A 21,284-nucleotide genomic window follows, 5' to 3' on the forward strand; every position below is an offset into this window, starting at 1 on the left:
CAGGGCCAGCCTTCCTCAGCCAAAAAAAGACAAGGATTGGTAGCAGTTAGCTCAGGGCTAATCTTCCTCAAAAAAAAAAAAAAAAAGAAGGAAGACATGGTGCCGAGGCCTGGAGGTGAGGGTCTGCAGAAAGGGATAGAGCACAGGAGAGGCAGGCGCAGAGGCAGGTGGGAGCTAGTCCACAGGAGGCTGGGTGTTAACCTGAGTATTTAGAACTTATTCTAAAATCTCCGAGGAGGCCACGAAGCTCAGGAGACTGGCATGGTCAGATCAGCATTTTAGAAAAATCTCCCCAGGTAGTGGGGAGGGCAGGTTGGAGGCAGAAAGCCAGGGTCCAACCCAGAGGGCAATGTAGGCGGGAGGTGGGAGGCCTGGAGGAGGGTTTGGAGGGAGGCAGTCTTGGGGGACACGGTTAACCAGGGCTGTGTAGACACGATGCAGCTATCATGATTCCAGAGCCCAGGCCAGGCCCCTTCCAAGAATCCCTGGAACACAGCTTCCTCCTGGCTGCCAAACTGTCCCCGCCTGGACCCTGGGGCAGGGTGGGCCCAGGCCTGGGCCACCTCATAGCATCCTCAGAGCTGCTGGGCCAAGAGCCTGCTCACGGCCGGGGAATGTCTTAGTCTCTGCAGGCCACGTGCCCAAGGTCGGGTTTTCAGAATGGGCCTGTTGTCCCGGCGCGCCCTGCAGGGACCCCCACCCCAGGCAGTGAGGGAGCACCTTGGGTCAGGCGCCATGGGACCTCACTTCCCTCCAAAGGTGCGTGCCTTGGTGTCCGCAAAACCCCGTTCAAAGTGCCTACCCTCACTGGGGTTGCTCTCCCACTCCTGGAATTTCTGGCAGCCCTTCATTACGTTACGGATTATCGTCTGCTGTGGGTGCTTAGAGGGTATTGTCCGTCCCCTTCCAGACTGAGGCCTTCCTGTGGGCAGGGACCTGCTTTATTCTCCTCTGTGTGTGTCCCCTGTGTCCAGGGCCAGCTGGCTCTGTGCTCAGTGAGCGCCGTCTGGGAGATGTCACAGCCTGGGGGGCGGAGTCCACTCTCAACAGCCTCTGTTCCTGTGCTGAGAGGCAGGCTGTGCTGGGGCCTCGTTAGACTGTAAAAGACAGCCCCTGTGTCATCTTTACAGTGGGATTTGCATCAACCGGACACATGTAGCCATAGTTCCACATGTAACTACATATACACATATACATAGTTTAAGCAAACCCCATTGTGTGTGCGTGCATGTGTGTGATATACAGAGGACAGTATCTGGAATGCTAACCGTTGATTCTCCCCTCAGCATTTGCTGTTACCCTCGCCTCTCCCTGGTTCAAACAGATGAGGTCTTTGCTTTCATTGCCTCAAGAAATGGGTCAAATTCTTGGCTTTAGACTTTTGAAAGCCTGGACCTGTTTAAGAGCTGGCCGACTGAGGGCAGTGTCTGATGAGTTAGCCCTCTTCCTTCAGATCAGAGCTGTTCTTAGGGTGGGATGGTGGAGGATCCGAGAAATGAAGAGAACTTAGATGCTCCCAGGTTCTGAGAGAGGCCCTGGCCGTGCCACCAGGACCAATCCCCGGGGGACAGGGAGAGTGATGGAAATCCTAGCCAGCTTTGGCAGGATCTGAGGGCAGAGCACACAGAGTCACGCAGAAGGCAGGAGAAACTGTGTCGTCCCATCTGGGCGGCGGGCCTAAGGACCCCTCAGATGGTCACCCATGGCCCCAACATGGAGGGAGAAACACCTGCCCCAGAGGCCACCAAAGGCAGGTACCTAAAATCTCAGTCATGAGGGATGCAGAGTCTTTATCCCATGCCCTGGAGCAGACCTGTGATGCAGCTGTGTGGGTGACACAATGGACCCCAGGTGCGAGAGAGAGGAGGAGCACACCATGGGGTCTAGAAGTGGCCAGAAGACAGAGGTGAGGACCAGGGCTTTCCAAGGCTGGAGAAATGGCAGCTGGGGCCAGTAGGGCCCTGCCAGTGGAATAAAGGTTTGAAAGAGAGGAGTAAAAGAAGTCAATTACTTCTTGCATAGCTACGACTGTGGATTGAGGTCTGTCCCCACTACCTAGGAATGCACAGATTTTCAGCCACTTTTTATTTAAAGAAGCATTGTTGTGTTTGGGGAGCAGAACCCATTGAATTGGACATTGTCAGATGTTTACTCAGAATGAACAAAAACTATTATGTTCTGTGTTCTGCTCTGTAAAATATAAAATGCGAGAAACATGATTTCATTGCAGTAGTGATGTGGCCACCTGCACTCTGTGAATGTGCATCTCTGTCTGCCCGGCTGCACCCCGACACAAGAAAGTCCACCAGTCAGAGCTCAGCGGCGTCCTCGGTGCTGCCACCAGTCCCCGGGGGCCGAGAAATGGGCTGGCGTGGTAGAAACTGGTATTAGAAGTAACACAGGTCAGCAGGAAAGAAGTGAATGAAGCATGGCTAGTGACTTATAAAACCATAAGATCACATCCATGCTTAATGCAGCAAAAGAGAGAGAGCAGGTGACAAGGTGGGACACATGTGAAAAGACAAAAAGGCAGGTGACTTTGAACGAATGCATCTTGCCCACTTATGAGACACTAGCTTGAGGCAGGTCTCCACTGCTGGGGGCTGTGCCCTTCCCTGACCCTGGGGGGCCCACGCAGAGCAGTGCATTTGTTGAATGCCTGGTCTCTGCCTGGCCTCATGGAGGTCACTGGGGGTCGGAGCTAACCAGAGGCAGGCTCTGCCCCCGGAGCTGCAGATGGAGACTGTGGGGCTCAAACTGAGCGTCACGTCTCTCAAAGGCAACCACAATTCTGTGAGGGGGCTGTCATTTCTCAACTTGGAGTGGGAGCAAGAAATGAAACTTCCCGGAAAAGCACAACCTCCTCCCCCAATCTGGCCATCACCTGCCAGGAGGAACACAGCGAGCGGATGCTCCGCCAGGAACTGAGTTAAGAACAGGGTCCCGGGTGCCTCCCCCATGACTGCAGAAAGACTTTTTGGGGGAGGGGGAGGTGGTAGGTGTGTGAGAAAGGCGAACAGGATTCGGGGAGTACAGAGAAGGGTCACTAGCCCCGCCTGAGTCAGACGGCTGAAGAAGGCTCTCTGGAGGAGGCAACACGTGAGCTGGGCCTGAGGGGTGGGACAGGGTGCCAGGTGAAGCAGCGAGGGGGGAGGGCTGGGTACCTGTGTGCTTGTCTGTAGGAAGGACACCTCCGAAGTCCCAAGGTACCGGGGGCCTGTCTGTGCGGGGGCTGGGGGGTGAGGTGGGCGGCTCCCCTCCAGCAGGAGCTTATTTGCAACTACAAGGACGCTCAGGACGTAAAACACCCAGCCGGCCCACAGCTAGGTTTCAGGTGTGTGTGTATGATGATCCCCCCCCTCCCCCCCCCACAGTAGAAGAGGCAGGACGAAAAGAACGAAAAGGGAAAATTCATGCTGAGGAAAGAGGAGAATCTGGTCTAAGGGGAAGTGGCTCCGGGCACGGTTCCAGTCGCTCCGTGTCCTCCCGCACGTTCCGTGTCGTCAGCCTCTTTAACTTCAGCCGTTTGGAGGAGTGTGCAGTGTTTGCTCGATGTGGTTTTATTTGGGTTTCCCGAAAGACCAATGAAGTTTAGCATCTTCTCATGTGCTTATTGCCATCTTCTTTGGTGAAGGGTCTCTTCAAATCATTTGCCTGGTTTTTTTTGTTTTTGTAAATGGGCTGTTTGCCTTCTTGGTATTGAGTTATAACAAGTGTTTATATATTCCAGATACAAGTCCTTCGCTAGGTATATGTGTCAAGAGTAGTTTTTATCCGAGTGTATCACCTCTTCATCTTCAGAATAGTGTCTTTAGGAGCAGAAGTTTTAAATTTTGAAGAAGTTCCACTTCTCAATTTTTAATGGCAGCTTAATATTCAAAATATAAATAAACCAAAATTTAAAAACTCATTTAACCAACCCCTGCTTGGACATTTAGGCTGTCTGCAACTTTTCACTCTTTCATGTTGTGAAGAAGATCACTGTGCTCGTACCCGTGTTCTAAGGATGCTCCCGACGCATCTCGGGTGCTCACATTTGTAAGGCTCTGTGACACACCCGAAACTGCTTTCCTAACTTGAAAACGAAGCCCAGTTTCAAGGAACCAGCAGCCCTCTTAGTATTCCCACAGCTTGTTAGCTTGTTTATAGATAAATGAGGCTTTACAAATGCTCAAACACACAGTGGCAATCTTGTCACCGCGCTTGGCTTAGGAAACTGTTTTTTCCACAGATAGTACAAAGATGATTATGGTAAATTTCCGGGGAGCATTTCCGAAGGCTGGAGTCTCAGTGTCTAAAGGAACTCCACGGGGATTTACGGAAGGCACGCTGGGCAAAGGGCTGTTTGCTTTTCTGCACCTCTATTTACCCGTCTGCATAGCTGGCAAAGGTCAACCTACTGTGTCTCACCAGCAGAGAGGGCCGCAGAGCAGAATAACTGAGACACCTGCTCCTGGCCCTCAGAGTGCGACGTCAGAAAAGTAAGGACCACTTACCGAGGCCGCTACGCTCCAGGCCAGGGGCTGCCGGGGTTACCTCTGATCCTCAGCAGCAGCCTTGCCTGGTGAGCATCTCTGCTCCATTTAAAGGAGCGGGACTGGCCCACGGTCACACAACTAACCACAGAGCGGAGGCCTTCTGTTGTTGTTGTCATCTTCTCTGTCTACTGCGTCTTAGCCACACCATGGACCACACACAGGTCGACAAAGGTTTAAAGACATGGAGAAGAAACACAAGCACGTCAATGACTGTAAAAAAAGTTTGCTCTTGGAGACTTTATTTGCTAGTGGCAAAAGGTAGTAACTGGTTTTCGCTGGAGGCCTTGTTTCCCAGAAGCCTTAGGAATACCCTGGAGCTAGTTGATGGCCCAATGACTGGTCTCCTCCCCGGGCCCCTCCTGCCGGGCCTGGTTAAACTGGATCAAGACTGGAGCTAAACATCTGGGTCAGTAGGTTTGGAAGGCAGGAGGTGAAGTCCGAGGAAACTCCACTTTCAGAAGGTCCTCCAGAGGGTTGACTCCCGTCTCCACAAGGATCCCCTGAAGGACGGCTGGACAGGCCGGGGAGAATGGACAGACACCAGTGTCCAGCACCAGCTTGAGCGCAGACTGAGCTGCTTGTCCTTAGCCTCCTTGTCCACTTTTATTGTGAACTCCTACCCCTTAACCCAGGTACTCACTCGTCCCAATTCGCCCAGGACGGTCCTGGTTTACACCTGCTATCTGGGTGTAATTACTTCTTTCCCTTTTCACTCACAACTGTCCAAGTTTGGACATTCTCTATTAATTCAGATGGACTGGGTAGAGGCACTCAAGAGAAACTCTACCCTGAAGCCAGCTGTACCATTAGGGATTCGTGAGGTTGTCTCTCAGAAGGACGTTATTGTGATAACTCTTTTGACTGCAAGTGGCCTCAAATCGGCTTTAGCAAGAAAAAAACGTATTGGTTTGTGTGGCTGGATAGTTGGAGGTGGGGAGTGGGCAGGATTCGGGCATGCCTGGAACCAAGTTCTCAGACAATATTGTTACGTCTGTCTTTCTCTGTTTCTCTCTCTATCCCCATCCCTCCAACTTTCAACTTTTGTTGACTTCGTCTTCAAGGCAGGATCTTTCACGTGGTGGGCAAGCTGGCCTCTGGTGCCTCTAGACTCACGTCCTCCCATCTTAGCAGCTCTAGTGGAAAGAAGAACTTCTGTGTCCCGCAGCACATATCCCTACAAGCCTGGGGAAGACTCTCACTCGCTATGCTTGGGTCATGTGCTCATCCCTGACCCAAATGTTATGGCTTGACAAATGGCTCACCAGGCATATGTGCACATCATGGTGCCAGGAACAAGGCTGCAGCAAACCACAGCAAAGGAGGAAGGAGCGCACAAAGAAAGCAGGACGATTAGCTGGGCAGACCAAATTTATAGCATCTGCCACCCACTATATATAGGCACCGTTTACAGAGTGACTTCTAATATTCCAGGGGCTTTATATACATTATTAATTATTTCCACAATAATCTAAAGAAGTAATTTACCCCCATATTACAGATGAGGCTTAAACAGTTTAAATAACATACCCAAAGAGGAAAAAGTGATAAATAGAGGAGCTGACTTCTGATTCCAGGTCTGTCTGCCCCTCCCATAATATCACGGTGACATTAGATACACGAGAGGGAGCAAGGATAATGTGGGTCAGGCAGCCCTTCCTGGACGCCGTATCACAAGTATGCTGCCCTAAAATAATGCTTCTAGAAAGACAAATTGCTTTCTGGTTCTGCCTCTAGGTTCTTCTGAATCCTCCTGTCTGTCTGAGGTGAAGCCACTATCACAGGAGAGAGGGATGGAGCTGGTCTCTTCCAGACGCTGGAGATGCCAGGCGCGAAAGCATCTAGCACAGGCCCTACCAGCCCTGCGCCTTCAGGTGAACCCGTCTTCTCTGAGTCTCCATCCATAAAAGGGTGGCAAAAAGTCCTACTGTTATGGAACACAGGGTTATTCTGACAGTCAAACAGTATAAACAAAGAACCTTGCTTTCTAAGACAGAATGATGATGATGGTTGTGGTGGTGGTCCCAGTGCCAGCTCAGAGCCTCTTCCTCAGTTCTCAGAATATAGAAGGAGCCGTGGGGCGCTGCTCTCTTCTCTCTAAGGTAAATTAGGACTGCCTTGTGCTCATCTGAGCTCTTCATGGTTTAAACAATCATTTCCCCAGACCTCAAGGCTCAGACGTGCACGTCGGCAGGCCCGGCACACATGCTCCCCCACATTGTGGTTTCCCAACTAGCATCCTAGGGGACAGCTTCGTCATTTCAACCTGTATTTCTAACAGCATTTCTTTTCTGACTACAAAAATAGTACATGTACAAAATTTGGAAAATGAAAAAGGAAGAAGAGAGAAAAAAAATCTCCTGCCGTATTGCTCTACCCAGAGACGCCAGCCACATGTGGATAGCAGTTGGCACTGTACTGTTATACACTTTCATATCCTGCATTATTCTGTTAGCGACACATTGTAGGCATTTCCCATCACAAAACCTTCGTGAGCATTATTGCTCGGGTAAACATTTCATGCACCACTATACTATAGTTTAGTTAATCACAGGCGGTAATAGGCCTTTGAGCAGTGGTGTGGGGTGGGCTGGACAGCTGCGCCCCCGGGGTCTCCCTGTGGAGAGCTGGAGGGATGCAGGCACTGGGAAGCCTGAGCGCCAAGGGGCAGGAGCAGTAGGGCAACATCACATTGGGTATTTGCTTGTCTGCTCGTTTATTCACACCCTGATATCTGAGGGCTCCTCCAGGCAGCAGACTCCCCTTGTTCTCTGGTCAAGGCCCATGACATCAGGTCTTCAACATCCCTCCCTCAAAGGGCCTCGCCCAACCCCTACCAGACCCCATCCTGCCCTGCACACGCACACAGGCTCACTCCCGGAAGGGGCTTCCCTGCCCCCACTGCGGATCCTGTAGGGCTGAGCCCAGGACTGGGACCGAGCAGTGCTCAGAAATGCTGGGAGACTGAGCAGGGAGCACACCTGGACAACGATCGATCGCAACTAAGGCATGCTTGCAGTTTGGGATTATCATAATGTGATGAACACCTGTGGGATTAAGACTTTGCTGAAATTTTGAGTATTTCCTAGATTTGGGATTCTAGGGTTGAAGAATATGGATATTTTGATGATTCTTAATACATATTGCAAGATTGCTTTCCAGAAATTTTCTGTCTGTTCCACTCTCAGAAGCAGTATGTGAGAGCATCCATCTCTCTGGTTTTAAGTAATGTAATTAAGAAAACCGATTTGCTGACTGGATGAAAGTGGGGGCGGGAACAGTAGCTCACTGATCTAATGACCTTTTTTTTCTAGTAAGACTGAACTTTTAAAACCTATTTAGTCATCATCAGAATCTCCAATTTTGTGACTCGTCCATTTGTGCCATTTGCCATTTATAGGTTGGGATCTTAACGTTTTTCTCATGAGTTGTAAGGGTTCTATTTTATTTTGAAAATCATTTCCCTAGTTTCTTACAATTTAATTTTTTATGTCAAATTTCTTTTCAAAAGGGAAATAGCTTTGTTTATTTATTTATTTTTCTGTGTAAAAACAATGGGGTGTCATGGTAAAAAAATCAGACTCTATAGAAAATCATAACGAAGAAAGTAAAAATCTACATTCCTACCCTTTGGACTTAATAGTAACATTTGTGGAACATTTCCTTCCAAACTTTGATCCTACATGTTAATGGTATTTTTTGAACTTAAAATATTTTAATTTTTATGCATCCCCAAACTAACATTTTTTATTTCAATATATCCTCCAATGCTTTGTGTGTAGAAAAATCTTTCCGATCTAGAGATCAGATAAGAATTACCTTCTTGAAAGATAGAGCTGTGTGTGTGTTTTAGTTATGAAGGCAATATAGCATATTACAGAATATTTAGGAAATTAAGGAGAAGAAATCAGCCACGATGCCTTGACCCTAATACATCTATTTCCTTCGTGCATGGTTCTTTGGGGTCTTTGATCTGGAGACTTTCTATTTATTTTCATGCAGTTGCAAGGATAGTGCATGCACAGTTTCCTGTCTTCTTTTCACTCGTAATTATCCCACAAGCATGATTTTCATGTTGCTACATAATGGTGGTGGTTGTTTACCATAATGGGGATGGTCTCTGTAATGGCTCTTTCACACTGTCCCCTGATGGCCCCTCTGGTTGCTGTGCCGGCTAGCTGACCCCATCTTGCTGATAACCATTTAAGTTGCTTCCAATTTTTTTGTCAATCAATATTTTGAAGCGCCAGAGTCGAGTGAACCAGACTCTCCCACTGATCCCTGGGGGCTGACCGTAACACGATGTGGCTTCTGCTCATTTCCTCCTTTCCTCAGAGAGCGTTGAAAGAAAGTACTCTTGGAAATGGTTGGAAAAACGACAAACATAACATCAGGAGGAGAGAGATCGTGAAGTGAAAGTTGCTTTTAGGAGAAAGCTGCTTTAGGTTTTGTTTTGGCAACTCACGAATCGGGCGTGAATTTATAAGAACAATTCTGAGCAAATGCTCTCCATTCGTGCAGCGCTTGGGGCTTCTGGGCAGCACTTCGGGGTGTCAGCTGAGGGCATCAGCTCAGGAGGGCCTTCGGCAGCTCCAGAGCCTGTCTGTCTTTCTGCAAAAGAAGAAGAAGAGTAGGCCAGGAGGAAGGGCTGATGAAGACATTCGCCTCGAGGGTGCAGCAGTAGTGGGGAGAACCAGCAGGAGCAGGCAGAGGGGGTGCAGGGGCCTTCCTGAGCAGAGACCCCGCCACGGGACCCAGGCTGAACCCTTTATTTCTGGACCCCAATTCTCCACCTGCATGGGGGCTTGGTGTATGGTCTGCAAGAGCCAGTCCTGCTCCTCCAGAGGGTCCCAGGGACCCCTGGCCTGGCTCCTGTCCGCTCGCCTCAGCAGGGCCTCCAGGTCTCCTCTCTCCAGCGACTCAGCCCACAGGCCCCTGGAAAGGCCCAGGGCCACACAGCGCAGTGGCCTCCTTCACAGCCCCTGGCATGATTTGGGGGAGGAGTGTGAGGGGCTCAGGGCTCAGTAGTCTCAATACATATTTATTCATTTCAAATGTGTCATTGGTCTGTCGGCAAAGACGGTTATCAACGAACTTCTCTTCTCTTTGAATAACGATCAGTAATCACTTTCCTTCCAGCACAGAAGAGAAGACAACCCAGGGTAGAGTGGTCGAGAGCCTGGGGTGCAGCCAGAGATCTGGCTGCAGGCCTCTCGGGGGCTCGCGTGTAAAATGGGAATGAGACCAGCCCCTACCTCCTAGGGCGGTCGTGGAGGCTGAACGCGATATTGCCTGTCGACGAGGCACTTAGCAGAGTGCCGGGCACACAGTAAGCGCTCAGTAATGTTAGGTTTTGTTATTGTAACAATAATTATCAGCAAACTGGCAGACCCGGCGCCTTGGCTGGCCTGGGACCAGGCGCCGGGGACAGAGATGTGAATATCTTCCGGAGGCGCCCAGAGAACACAGGTCGAGACCGTGAGTCTGCAGGCCGGGAGGGGGCCGAGCGTCCAGCGTGGGGCCAGAGGTAAGCCCCGGGGAGAAGAGGAGGCTCCGGCCGCCCCCTCCCAGCCCCGGCTCCGGATTCCAGGGGCGCGCACAATCGCCGCACTTTATCTCCGGTTTTCGAAAGCACCCCTCTTCTCTATCTGACCTCCTTTCCTGAGCTGCTGGAGGTGACTACTTAGGAGGAGGACCCAGCGCGGGGCGGCGCCGGACCCGGGACCGTCGTTTGAGTCCCCGCCCCGGGGCGGTGTCATGGGAGCGTCCCGGGAGTCCCGCTCGCCGCAGCCCCGCACCCGCGCGCCCTCCCTCCCGGCCGGCCGAGCGGTTCCGGCGCCCGGAGTGGCCCTTTAAAAGGCAGTGTCTGGTCCGGAGGGGGCGGGCGGGGGGCGCTGACCGCGGCCGGAGGCCCAGCCCCTCCCTCCTCCCCGCAGTCGGTCCGTCCGTCCCCCCCCCGCCCCGCGGTCCCGGCGTCGCCCGCTCGCTCGCCGGGCGCACGCTCCGCCTCCGTCAGTCGGCGCGGCTGGCCAGTGCGCGGCGTGGAGCGCCAGCCGGGGCAGGACGCGCGGCCGGGGCCGGGGCTGCGAGATCGGCGCCCGCCGCGGGCGAGGCCTGGGCCGCGATGGCAGAGATGGGCAGCAAGGGGGTGACGGCGGGGAAGATCGCCAGCAACGTGCAGAAGAAGCTCACTCGCGCGCAGGAGAAGGTGAGCGAGCCCGAGCCCGGCCGCCGTTCTGTCCGGGCCACCTGTCCCCCGACCCACGCCTCCGGGGGCTGGTCCTCACCCGGTGTGGGGCGCTGTCACCTCCGGACGACCGCTGCTGAGGGCCTTCGGCGGGTTCCTCAGGCTGCGGTCCCCGGCGCTCTGGGCGCCCTCTCCTGTCCCCGTCCTCGGTCTCCCCACCCCCGGCGGGGGCAGGAAAGGGCGCAGTCCCCCCCCCCCCCCCCCCCGGGCGCTTTGTGTCTTCGCCGCACGTCTGCAGAGAAGTGGCGGCCCACGCTCTTCTCGGGGCTCGAGGTCCGGGCTCACCCCGCTCTGGGGACCCAGGGCCGGGAGGCTGGGAGACGGGGTGGCGCTCCAAGCCCTCCTGGGCCACGCGGGCCGTGCAGGCGGGGCCGGGGCCGGCGCCGGCGTAGGGAGCCTGCCTCTTGCCCCCCAGGGCCGCTGTGCTCCGGGAATCCCGAGGCTGTCGCTCGGCCCGCGGGTGCCGGCGCGCTCGCTCCAGGCCTCCGAGCTCTTCCTGCTCCCCACCCGCCTCGCCACCTTCTTTCCCCGCCGGCTGAAGGAGGGATCGAGTTTCCTTTCCCGAGAGGTGCCTGCGGCCTGGACGCTCTGGCCGGGGCCCCAGGGAGCAGAGGCTGCGCACCCTCGGGGAGGTGCCGTCGCCCGAGCAGGGGCTTCGCGTTTCCGGCGGCCCAGGAGGGGGCGGCGGCTCTGGATTTGGGGGCCCACGCCGGGGTGGGGAACTGGCCCGGGCGACGGGCAGTGGGCCGCTGGGGCGTGGAGGGCGCCGCAGGAAACCCGACCCCTCAGCCCCGGGAGCAGCTGGCCGCAGGCGGGGGGCTGGAGCCAGAGCTTCCCGCGGCACCCGGACTGTGCAGGAAATGCAGGATTGGGGGGCGGGGGTCCGCGCCTGCTCCGCTTTTCATCCCAAGCCACCTCTGCTTTATTGAATTGGATCACGCCAGCAGCTGACGCCACTTCCCCTGCCGACTCCGACTCTGAAATCTGAGATTGCAGAATCTGTGCTCCGGCCAGGGTGGCCTCCCCCCAGTGGGGTCTGCCTCCTCTCCCGCCCGACGCGCGGCCGAGTGGGAACCCCCGCCCGGGGACCGAGCCGCCTTGCTCTGCCGGGCCTGTGGCTGTTTATAAACAATGACTTTTGCAGCTGAGACCCGCGGGCTCCCTAGGGATGCGGCCACGTGATGGGGTGGGGGGGCGGCGGCTGGAGCCTCCCCTGTGCCTCCCTCAGAGTTCTGCTCATCCTTGTGGTCCCAGGCGGGGAGGTGGGTGCCTGTGCCGGGAGGGAAGGGCCCTCAGCCAAGCTCCAGATCTGGCCTGCCCCAGCTGTCCCCCCCTCCCTCCCAGGGCCGGAGGAGGGATTAGAGCCCCACAGATAGCTGGTTGGGGGCTGGGAAGCCTTCCATGCTCAGGTGGTGGGGGGGGGTGCAGAAGCTGCTGCCCTTGCTTCCTCCCCCCTCCCGTGACTGAGTAATCCATCTAGGTGTCTGGAGCAGGCAGCTCTGGGCCTAAGCCTGCTTCCGGCTCCTAAGGGGCTGAGGAGGAGGAGTGGGAGGCAGAGGGTTAGCTGAGACAAGAGCCCTGCCCTCACCGCACTGTTGTCACCTTCCCTGGCTCCCCTCTGCTCCTGCTGTGTGCCCTTCGCTCAGATGCCTTGTCTCTGCAGCACATCCTTCAGTAATTTCAGGGGCAGTAGGCATGGGCTGCGTCCCCTCCCTGTAAGTGGCAATATATCATCGCTGACCCCACTGAGCTGCCACCCCTCCCTCTCCAGCCTGTTCCGTGGCCAGGGGCAGTGGGCTGACAGCTGGTCAGCTGTGGATGCTGGCCTTGCTCAGGGGCTGGCCCTGCCTGAGCCTGGGCTGTGTGGGACTGGAGTTGCTTAGTGCTGCTGCTGCTCTCTGTCCCTGGGCAGTGGTCGGAGACCCTCCCCCATCAGAAGCCAGAGCAGCACCACAGCCATCCTGGCTGAGTCTAGAAAGTAGCCTTCCTTCGGCTGTCGCTTGTGGGCCCAGCTGCAGTACCCGTCCTGGGAAGCCTGAGGCCTCCAGCCATGCCAGCCTCTCCCCTTTGCCCTCCTGTGGCTCAGAGTCCGTCACAGCCTAGGTGCCGCTCACCCTGCTGCCTCCTCAGCATCTGTGGGGCGTTCAGGACCACAGCTGACTTCGACGTCTAACTTTAATTGTTGGTGGTCTCACAGGCACCCCTGCCCCCCCCCCTCACCTCGCCCCCACCTCACCTAGGTCAGATCAGCCAGAAGCAGGGCAATTCCAGTTGTCCTGTTGCCATAGGAGGGCGTTTCCTGACCAGGGGCAGGCAGTGGCTTTGCTGGGGGGCCTCGATGGTATCCGCTTAGGGAGAAGGGTCCCATATCTCCTCTTCTTTTCTTCTCTCCCAAGTTCCACACATCCCCTCTTAGCGCGGACATCCACCAGGACTCAGAGGGTGGCAGAGTGGGCAAGGAAAGCTGGCCCTCTGGTGCCTGTGGGGCTAGCTCTCCTGTGCCCCCAGCTAAGTGCGTCTCTCCATGGGTCCTGGCTTAGCATTACCCAGCAGCCCGCCCGCCTCCACCGCTAGCCTGGGTGCTCCCTGAGAGCAGAGCAGGTGTCCACCTGGCCCCGGCGGGTGTGGAGTGTCTGTGTATGAACCGACAAGGATGTTTAGGGCCTTGGATCGGGAGCCCTGGTGCAGGTCTGTGAGTGGGCTGGTTTGTGCCCTGGCTCCTCTGCCTTCCCTCATTCATCAGATCCTGCCTGGGATGTGTGCCGTGTGCCTGGGCCTGGGCTGAGCCCAGGGGGCAGTGGGAGCAGGGTGCACGTGGCTCTAGCCGGCGTGGAGCTTGTTGTAAGCTCCCGCGGCCTCTGGCCCTGGCGTGAGGAGGGCGTGAGAATATATTGGAAGGGTCGTCAGGGTCTGCCAGCACAGCACTGTCACTGCTGGCCTCCCAGCCCCAGCGTTCCCAGAGTGCCCGGGGTGCAGAGTGTCTGCCGGGAGCTTGGGCTGAGGGGTGCCATGAGGTCATCTTCCCGTTGCGTTTGGCTTGTCGGACCCTCTATAAATGACTCTGTCCATTTTTGGGCCTCAATAAGGTGGCTGGGCAGAACCAACTTAGGGTGGAGCCTGGGTCAGATGACAGAGGATTAGAGGTTGGCGGGCTGGGCCCCTTGGGGGAGGGCATGTTGGGGAGAAGAGACAGCTGGGGCGGGGGTGGAGTCTGGCCTGCTTGCCCCTGAGGTCCACCGCCCAGAAGGCCTCATGGAGTGTGCAGTGGGGAGGCTGGCGTTGTCCTGACAGAGCTGGCTGGTAATGAGCACGAGGCAGAAGGCTCTCGCAGGCCTGGAGGTGTGCACTCTGTCTGTCTCCATGGCCGCCCTCAGCCTGCTGGGAGTGGGAGGCCCAGCTGGGAGGGGGCGGGCCCGGGGCTGTCAGTGGACTGCACAGCCCTGGCATGTTGGAGCAGATGCTCAGGAGAGGAAAGGTGCCATGACAGTTATTAATAGAACCCTGACACAGGGCCGTGATGGCCCCATGCTCATCTGGGTGGTCAGGGTCTCCTCGTGCTGTAGCCATGTTGGCCTCAGTAGGAGAGAGGCCTTTACAACCAATCCTCATCCTCAAGGCAGCCTTAAGAATGACACGCTACCCCACGGAGCAGGTGTTCTGGGCCGGGAGCCCACCCAGGTCTCCTGGAGGCTGGAGGTGCTAGGCTCCCCTCCCCGCCCCCCACTGCCCAGGCCCTAGTCTGACCTTGCTCCCCTCCACCCACATTCTCCATTTCTCTTTCCTCCTCTCAGCGTCCATCTTTCTGTCCCTGAGTGTCTGAGGCCTCTTCCTGCTCCTGTCTCTCATCCGCCTCCCCCGCCCCCGGACCCACCCGTCGTCTTTTCCTTGTGTCTGTGTCTCTCTGCTCTGTGTCTGTTTCCTCTGAGCTTGCCCAAGGCTCTCTGCACCTCTCCAGGCTCGGATCAACCCCTCCCCGAACCCGAATTATTTCTGTAGATGGTTCATCGTGCCTGTTGGAGGGAAGGCTGCTGAGCGGGTGTCCTCTCTGGGTGGGGTGTTGGTGGGGGCTCAGGGGACATTTGGCTAAGGGAGAGGTTGGAAGCATGGCTGCAGACTTCTCTGAGCCCCAGTGCACCCAATGGGGTCCAGGGAAGAGCTGAGACCCGACTCAGGAGAGCCCGCTGGCCCCTGGAAGGCTCAAAGCGGGGCAGGCTGTTTTGCCCAGGGGCCTGAACGGGGCAGGAGGAGGTATTCAGGACAGACAGCTGTGGGCCAAGGCGCAGGGTGGACAGTGAGGCTGTCGTTCCTCCTGGGGAGAAGGGGTGGGGTGTGTTGGGTGTGGTGGGGGTGGCTGTGGGGTAGATTTGGGCTAGCTGTGGTCAAGTCTTGAATGCCGGGGAAATCTATGTATCCCTCGTATTCTCGGTGAAGCTGTGGTTCGAACCCTTCTCCCGTCTTTGCAGATCGCCCGTCCTGGGCTCCGTGCTCCCCTTCGCTCTTGGGAGCCTGACCAGGCCCTGGCCTCCGGCCTCGGCGGTCTTGGCCCAGCTCGTTCTTTACAAGCTGTGTGTATGACTTGGACAACATTAGGAGACTGCTTCTGTCCCAATCTAGGCCTTGCGTGGTGCTTTTCCATGGAGTTCTAGAATCCCTGGGGCCCACGCTCAGTGCTAGACTTCTGTCTTGCCGCAGGAGAGGGGACAAGGACGTGGCAGAGAGTGTGTGAGAATGACAGGCTGGTGCTCCTGGGTTCTCCTCACTAGCTGGGACTTTGGACAAGTTGCAGGAGCCTCCTGAGCCCAGTTTCTTCATGTACAAATGGGGATGAAGGGTTCCTCTTCACAGGCTTCTTGTGGAGAGAGAAGCCTTGGACAGGTGCCCAGCACATGGCAAGTGCCCGTTGAACGCCAGCTCTGTGCGGCAGGGCAGTGTGGTGAACCCATGCTGGACCCCTTGCCTCTCTGCGCAGGCTCTCCCACCCTCTCCCTCGGAGTGTCCATTACAGGCCTCTATAGACAGCTAATCCCCGCTGAGCCCGGGGCTGATCAGGGTTTGTGGTGTCGTCCAGTCCTGGAGTGGTGTCTGCATGTGTGCGTGCGCATGCGTGCACCTGGCTCTGCGTGTAGGGGCAGCCTGCAGTGGGGGGATCGGCATGTCTGGGGCGAATCCTGACTGCCTACATGCAGACCGTGGCCCTGGGGAGTCTGCTGCTCTCTGGGCTTTACTTGGCTGTCAGTAAAGTCCTGGTGAAGTTTCTCATTCACTCTTTTATTCAGGAAACAAATATTGAGCGCCCACAATGTGCTGGGCACTCTTCTGGGGATGGAGGGTATGGGCTAAACAAAACCGAATCCCCCAGGGGACTGGCGTTCTGGCTGGGGAGACAGCCATGGGGCAGACACCTGTGGGGCAGGTGGTTCTCGGAGCAGTGAAGCAGGAGGTGGCCCAGAGCTTTTCCTCAGTGGCATTTGATTGACGGGCTCGGCTCCTGGGCATCTCCAGTGCCGGGGCTCAGGACTCGGGTGTGGATGTGAAGGAGGCGCTCGCGCAGTGCAGGGCATTGGGCGGGTGGGGAGAGGCTGAGCAGAAGCTTCTGGTCTCCATGTGAGAGGGCACCTGGGGGAGGGAGGCTGTCACCCTGGTGTGTTGTGTTTTTCTAAGGATGCCTCTTTGGCAAGTCTCCTGTTGGGATTAAAAGTGCAAACAAAGGACAGCAATGCTAAAATCACTCCACAGGGCATCGACAGAGGACAGGCCTGGGCAGCTTGGGAGCAGGTGCTCTCGCCCAGGAGGTAGGACTGGGGAGGTGGGAGGGGCCGCTAAAGGAGGAGTGGGAAGGCACCAAAGAGGGCCCAGACTGGGAGGGCCGGTTGTAAGATTTTCATATTAAGCAGCAACTCTGTGCAGGGGAAACCACTCAGGCTCTAGCGAGCTGGGTTTGAATCCCTCCCCACGCATTACTACCCTTGGGCAAGTCACATTGACCTCTCTGAGCCTCAGTTTCCTCACCTGAAATAGTGAGTATGTGCCATGGGGGGTGTTGTGCAGATTAAACGGATACATGCTGGAGGGACTCCTGGAAAGGGCGGAGCTCATCGTTCCCTAAGGGAGTGGTTCCTGTGCCATGGAAGGGCATGCCTTTGGGACCTGGCTGGCACCTGGGCTCCTGGGGCCTCTCAAAGAGGCTGCCACCTCCCAAAGAGGCCACACGGTTCTGGACTGGGCAGTGACGGGGGTCAGGGATGGGGAATTGAGAAGAGAAAGACAGGTTCTTCCTGCCCCAAGGGAAGCCTTTGTCAAATATTAACTTAATAGCAGTTAGCCATGGTTTCCTGTGTGCCTGCTGGGGCCCAGCTGCGGGTAAAACTTTCACTGCGACCGGGTAAGGTCCGTGTGATTCCCACTCAGCAGGTGAAGAAGGTGAGGCTCAGAGCAGGGGCGAGACTTGCCTACGGGCTGTCCTGGCCAGCTGTCTGGGTTGCCCCCTCTGGTGGTGAGGAGGTGGTTGGGCCGCGGGGAGGCCTGGAGACATGCAAATGAGAAGCAGGTCTCCTTCGAGGCTCTCCTGACCCTGAAGGTTTCTTAGGGGGTCATTTGACAGGTTTGGTCCCCAAGATCAGCCCCCTCCCCCAGTGAATGAGATTTGGGGCCCCGTGTCTCCCCCTGGGTCCCCACCTGGGGTCTAGGTTTACACTTTGGGATGTGGCCGTTCCCCTTTTGGGATGTGTAGTGGGCTCCGGGGTGAGGGGCTGCCTCGGGTTTCCTGATGCAAGTCTAGACACCGGGTTTCTACTGCAAATGAGCAAAAATGAGGCACTGGGGTGAGTGTGTGAAAGCGTTTTCACAAATATAAAGGCTGCATCCAGGTTATTCACTGTAAAGGAACACTCTTTATTCTGAGATTATATCTGTCCACTTCTGTTTATGTTGTTGCAACAATGTTTCTTTTATGAAATGATGGTCATTCTAATTGTTTCTTAATGTTCTTCAGGAGGAAATAGTCGTGCCGCTGACCACAGGCACACGCATACTGGGAAGACTTTTCCTGGTGTGGAATCTAAAGTCTGGGACCGCTGCACCAGGGCGTCTACCCTGTGGGCGGGACGTGTGGAGTAGGGAAGCAATTCTCCTGGGTCCAGGCTTGAGGCAGGCCCCCAAGACTGTCTGCTCCGTGGGGTGGATCCTGCCTCCTGCAGTCGCTGTGGCCTCCCCAGCTCAGCATGCACCTCATGCATACTTGTTGCTGGAGGCACGGATTCTCAGGTGTGGGGGAGATTGGCCTCCGGCCGGCAGAGACCGGCAGAGACCCGGGAGGCTCTGGGCTCAGGCTGTAGGGACGGGTAGTGGAGCTGAGGCTGCAGGATTTCAGGCTGTCAGAGAGCAGGCAAGGCAGTGGTTGGAGCTCAGGTCTTGTCGTCAGACTGGTGGGGCACATCCCACCCGCCACAGGCTGTTCCCAGGGACCCGGGCATCACTGCACAGTGCCTTTTCTCGCAGTAACATGGCTCAGGGTGGTGGTGGGGCTGCAGTGCTTGGGCCCAGAAACTGGGGGCCTGGGGCCCTGCTGGGGAGCCTGGCCTGGCTTTAGGTCAGATGCCAAAGCGGGCTTGGCCCGGGCCCTGTGCAGGAGTCTTCTTTCAACCTGAGAAGGCTTTAGTTGACAGAGTTCTGGGGGTCACTGATCTGGGGCTCCGTGAGGTTTGCTGGACCCAAGACTTCACTATTAGGGCCCGTGAGCTGCTGCCTTCAGACCCATTTCCGCTCTCTTTGCTGGGCCTCTTCCCTCTCCCTCCTGGAGCTAACCTTTGCCCCGGTCCCTGGCCCAGGTCCCAGTATCACAGCAGATGGTGGGATGGGGCTGTACCATGGGTGGAGGGCGGGTCTGGAGCCTGGGGGTGGGCAGCAGGCTTGGGTGCTGAGAACTGTCCGTGGTGCCCAGGAGTGGGCCTTTGTGCCCCACGCTGTGCCTGAGCCTGGCATGGCGGGCCAGGTCCCCACTGCTGCCTCGCCCCAGAAGGGCGATGAGCTGCAGACTCTGCGCCTCGGCAGTGCGAGGGCCGCCGCATGGGGGGCTGAGCCGGGGGGAGGGGAGGTGTAGGGGGGGTGTGGGCGGGGCCGTGGCAGCCACCACTGGCCCGGGGCGCTGCCAGGCTGGGCTGGGATCTCATGTCTCCTGCCCCTGCAGGCCCCCCCACCCCCCGAGCCCCCAGGGCCCCTTTGCGGGACATTCCGCTGGCTCCTTGTTTTGGAAGCCTCAGCCTCTTACACTGAATCGGCTCCCGGTCCTGATGACCTGGTTTATCCCTGTTGTTCTCTCGGTTATGGCCTGCCCACTGTGGGCCAGGGTGCTGGGGCGCCAAGGGTCCGAGGGGAGAGGACGCCCCCTGCCCTCAAGGAGCTCCCAGCCCCGCACACAGTGCCCATCACATCTGAGGGGAGAAGGGGCGAGGGCCCTGGGCCCTGAGAAGCATCCTAGCCAGCCTGGGCTGTCAGGGAAGGCTCCTCGGAGGCGGCACCTGAGCTGGCTTTGAAGGACAAAGGAGGCAGATTGTGGGGTGGGAAGGGCTGTTTCTGGAAGCTGTTCAGGGTGGCTGGACTGTGTGTGGGGGGGTGGGTGGGACGAGGCCTGAGTCTGCAAAGACAGGTGAGGGAGACCAGGCCCTGGGGGGCCGAGAGGGACGGCAGGCTCTGCCCCCAGACCCCTGTGCCCAGCGTCCTCGCCTCTCTTCCTCAGATCTTGCCTGAGCCGTTCGTCCGTCCGCTTCCCAGTCTGGGCACAGCTCAGGACCCAGTGTCTCACTATCCTGGGCTGCAGGAATCCCTGGCTTTCTGAGGAAGAGGAGGAGGCCAGGGTGCAGGGGTGAGTCTGAGGCCCCTGAGGGAGTGACCTCAGCCTGGCTAGAATCCAGCCGTGCCCAGGAAGGTGCAGGGGGTCTGGGGCAGGGCTGCCATCCTGGAGTCCACCCGTCAGGGCTGGGATCGCAGGGGCTGGGTGACGTCTGTCCCCCAGCCTTGCTGGAAAGGCTGGTGTACAGCAACCTGTGCGTCCCCACATTCCGTGCATACCTGTTTCTCTGTCTTTGGGCGACCCCAAGGGACACTGAGGGGAGAGTGACACCGCGAGGCCTGTAGAACCTGACAGGTGGGAGGGCTGTCAGTGGATCAGTTCACCCCTCTTCAAGGTATCCCTGTGTGCCTGCCCTTCGAGGCCAGGTCATTGACCAGATGGCCATGTGGGGGTCCCCTAGCTCCTGAGTCAGAGCTGGGGAGGGTCCTCAGAGCACGAGTGGTCATGCTCTCCTGTGGGGACCCTGGCTCCCAGTGCAGACAGCTGGGTGGGGAGTGGATGGAGGCTCAGGGGGCAGCAGCTGGCTGCTGAGGGGGGTTGGGGTTTCCACTCAGGCCTGTGGCTGTGGGGCCTGAAGGGGGATGGGGTAATGGGAAAGCCTTTTCCAGCCCGGCCCCTTTTTCCAACAGCTGCTGCTACTTTCTTTGGACCCTTTGCTCAGCCTGGCCTCTCCCCAGGACCATGGCCAACATGCCTGGGCCTGCCACTGGGCACTGGGGACAGACCTGGTGCAGGGAGACCTGGGCTGAGAGAGACCCCTCAAGGGGACCCCCCTCCCCCTGCCGTGGCTCCCTTATTTCCCTGTTCTGAGATGGCATCAACTCTGTCAGGACATGTCCTCTAGCGCATTGATAACTATCTCAGGGGCCAGATAGCGGTGCTGGGTGGATGAGGGCGCTCACCCAGCCCCAGGCCACTGGCAGCTGTAGTGGGGGAGAGGAGGGGTTGCACAGGGTAAAGAGAAGGAGAAAGCTAAGAGGTGTGTGTGGGGAAGACTGACCTAAAGAGGGGCTCTAATCCTCAGAGAGAGGGAGTGTGGCCCCAGTGACCACCTGCCTGGTCTGGGGCTCTGGGGAAGTCATGCCCTCTCTGAGCGCTCGTTTCCTCCTCTGCAATGGGAACAGGACTTCCTGCCCCACGGGCTTGTGGGGAGGGTCCAGCGGAAGTGAATGTGGCCAGTGCCTGGTCCCTGGAGGGGCTGTTCTTTCCCAGGGAGCATCTTGGGAACCACACCTGAGAACCCACAGACGCGGACCATTCCGGCTTTTGCGATTTGAGCTGTTTGTCTTTGCTTAGGACGGGATTCTTGAAATTGAACTGTAATGCATTTTTTCCCTTTCCCTGAGAAAGCTAATTTGGGAGATGGTGGCATCACCTCCCTGAGGAGTGAGGTCAGAGCCCCTGAGCCAGGGCCTGAGTGAAGGGATGGGGTGGGGCTGGGGTGTGAGGGGCCGGATGAGGGGCCCAGAACTGGGGACAGAGGTGAGGGTCTCCCGTCATTCGTTCCTTCATTCGAGAAGCCGGATGTGTGGCAGAAGCACCCGGGCTTGAGAGCCCTGGGTGGGCGCTGGCCTGGCCACCGTGCCTCAGTGTGTCTGTCTGAGAACTGGGGAGCACGGGGTCCCGTCAGCGAAGTAAGGTGAATCCCCAGCTC

At 57.0% G+C, this 21,284-nt stretch overlaps 1 protein-coding gene and 1 long non-coding RNA gene across 23 annotated transcripts in view; both read left to right on the plus strand.

Moving 5' to 3' along the window:
• The window catches only part of LOC139045075 (uncharacterized), a 45,983-nt gene extending 39,123 nt beyond the window's left edge, over positions 1–6,860 (plus strand). The window contains exon 3 of the long non-coding RNA XR_011502736.1: positions 6,273–6,860. This is a non-coding gene — a long non-coding RNA (uncharacterized lncRNA). The remainder of the gene's footprint in view (positions 1–6,272) is intronic.
• A 3,560-nt stretch (positions 6,861–10,420) lies between these two features.
• The window catches only part of BIN1 (bridging integrator 1), a 55,392-nt gene continuing 44,528 nt past the window's right edge, over positions 10,421–21,284 (plus strand). For 16 of the 22 annotated variants that reach the window (XM_044769179.2, XM_044769182.2, XM_044769184.2 and 13 more), the window contains exon 1: positions 10,512–10,743. In XM_044769179.2, the coding sequence (XP_044625114.1) occupies positions 10,660–10,743 (84 nt within the window). In that variant the 5' untranslated portion in view covers positions 10,512–10,659. Of the gene's footprint in view, positions 10,744–14,070; positions 14,122–21,284 lie in introns of those variants that run through there. The other 6 variants (XM_044769193.2, XM_044769196.2, XM_044769188.2 and 3 more) reach the window with 5 other exon arrangements.

The sequence above is a fragment of the Equus asinus genome, chromosome 4 (assembly GCF_041296235.1).
Source record: "Equus asinus isolate D_3611 breed Donkey chromosome 4, EquAss-T2T_v2, whole genome shotgun sequence".
NCBI classification, from domain to species: Eukaryota; Metazoa; Chordata; class Mammalia; order Perissodactyla; family Equidae; genus Equus; species Equus asinus.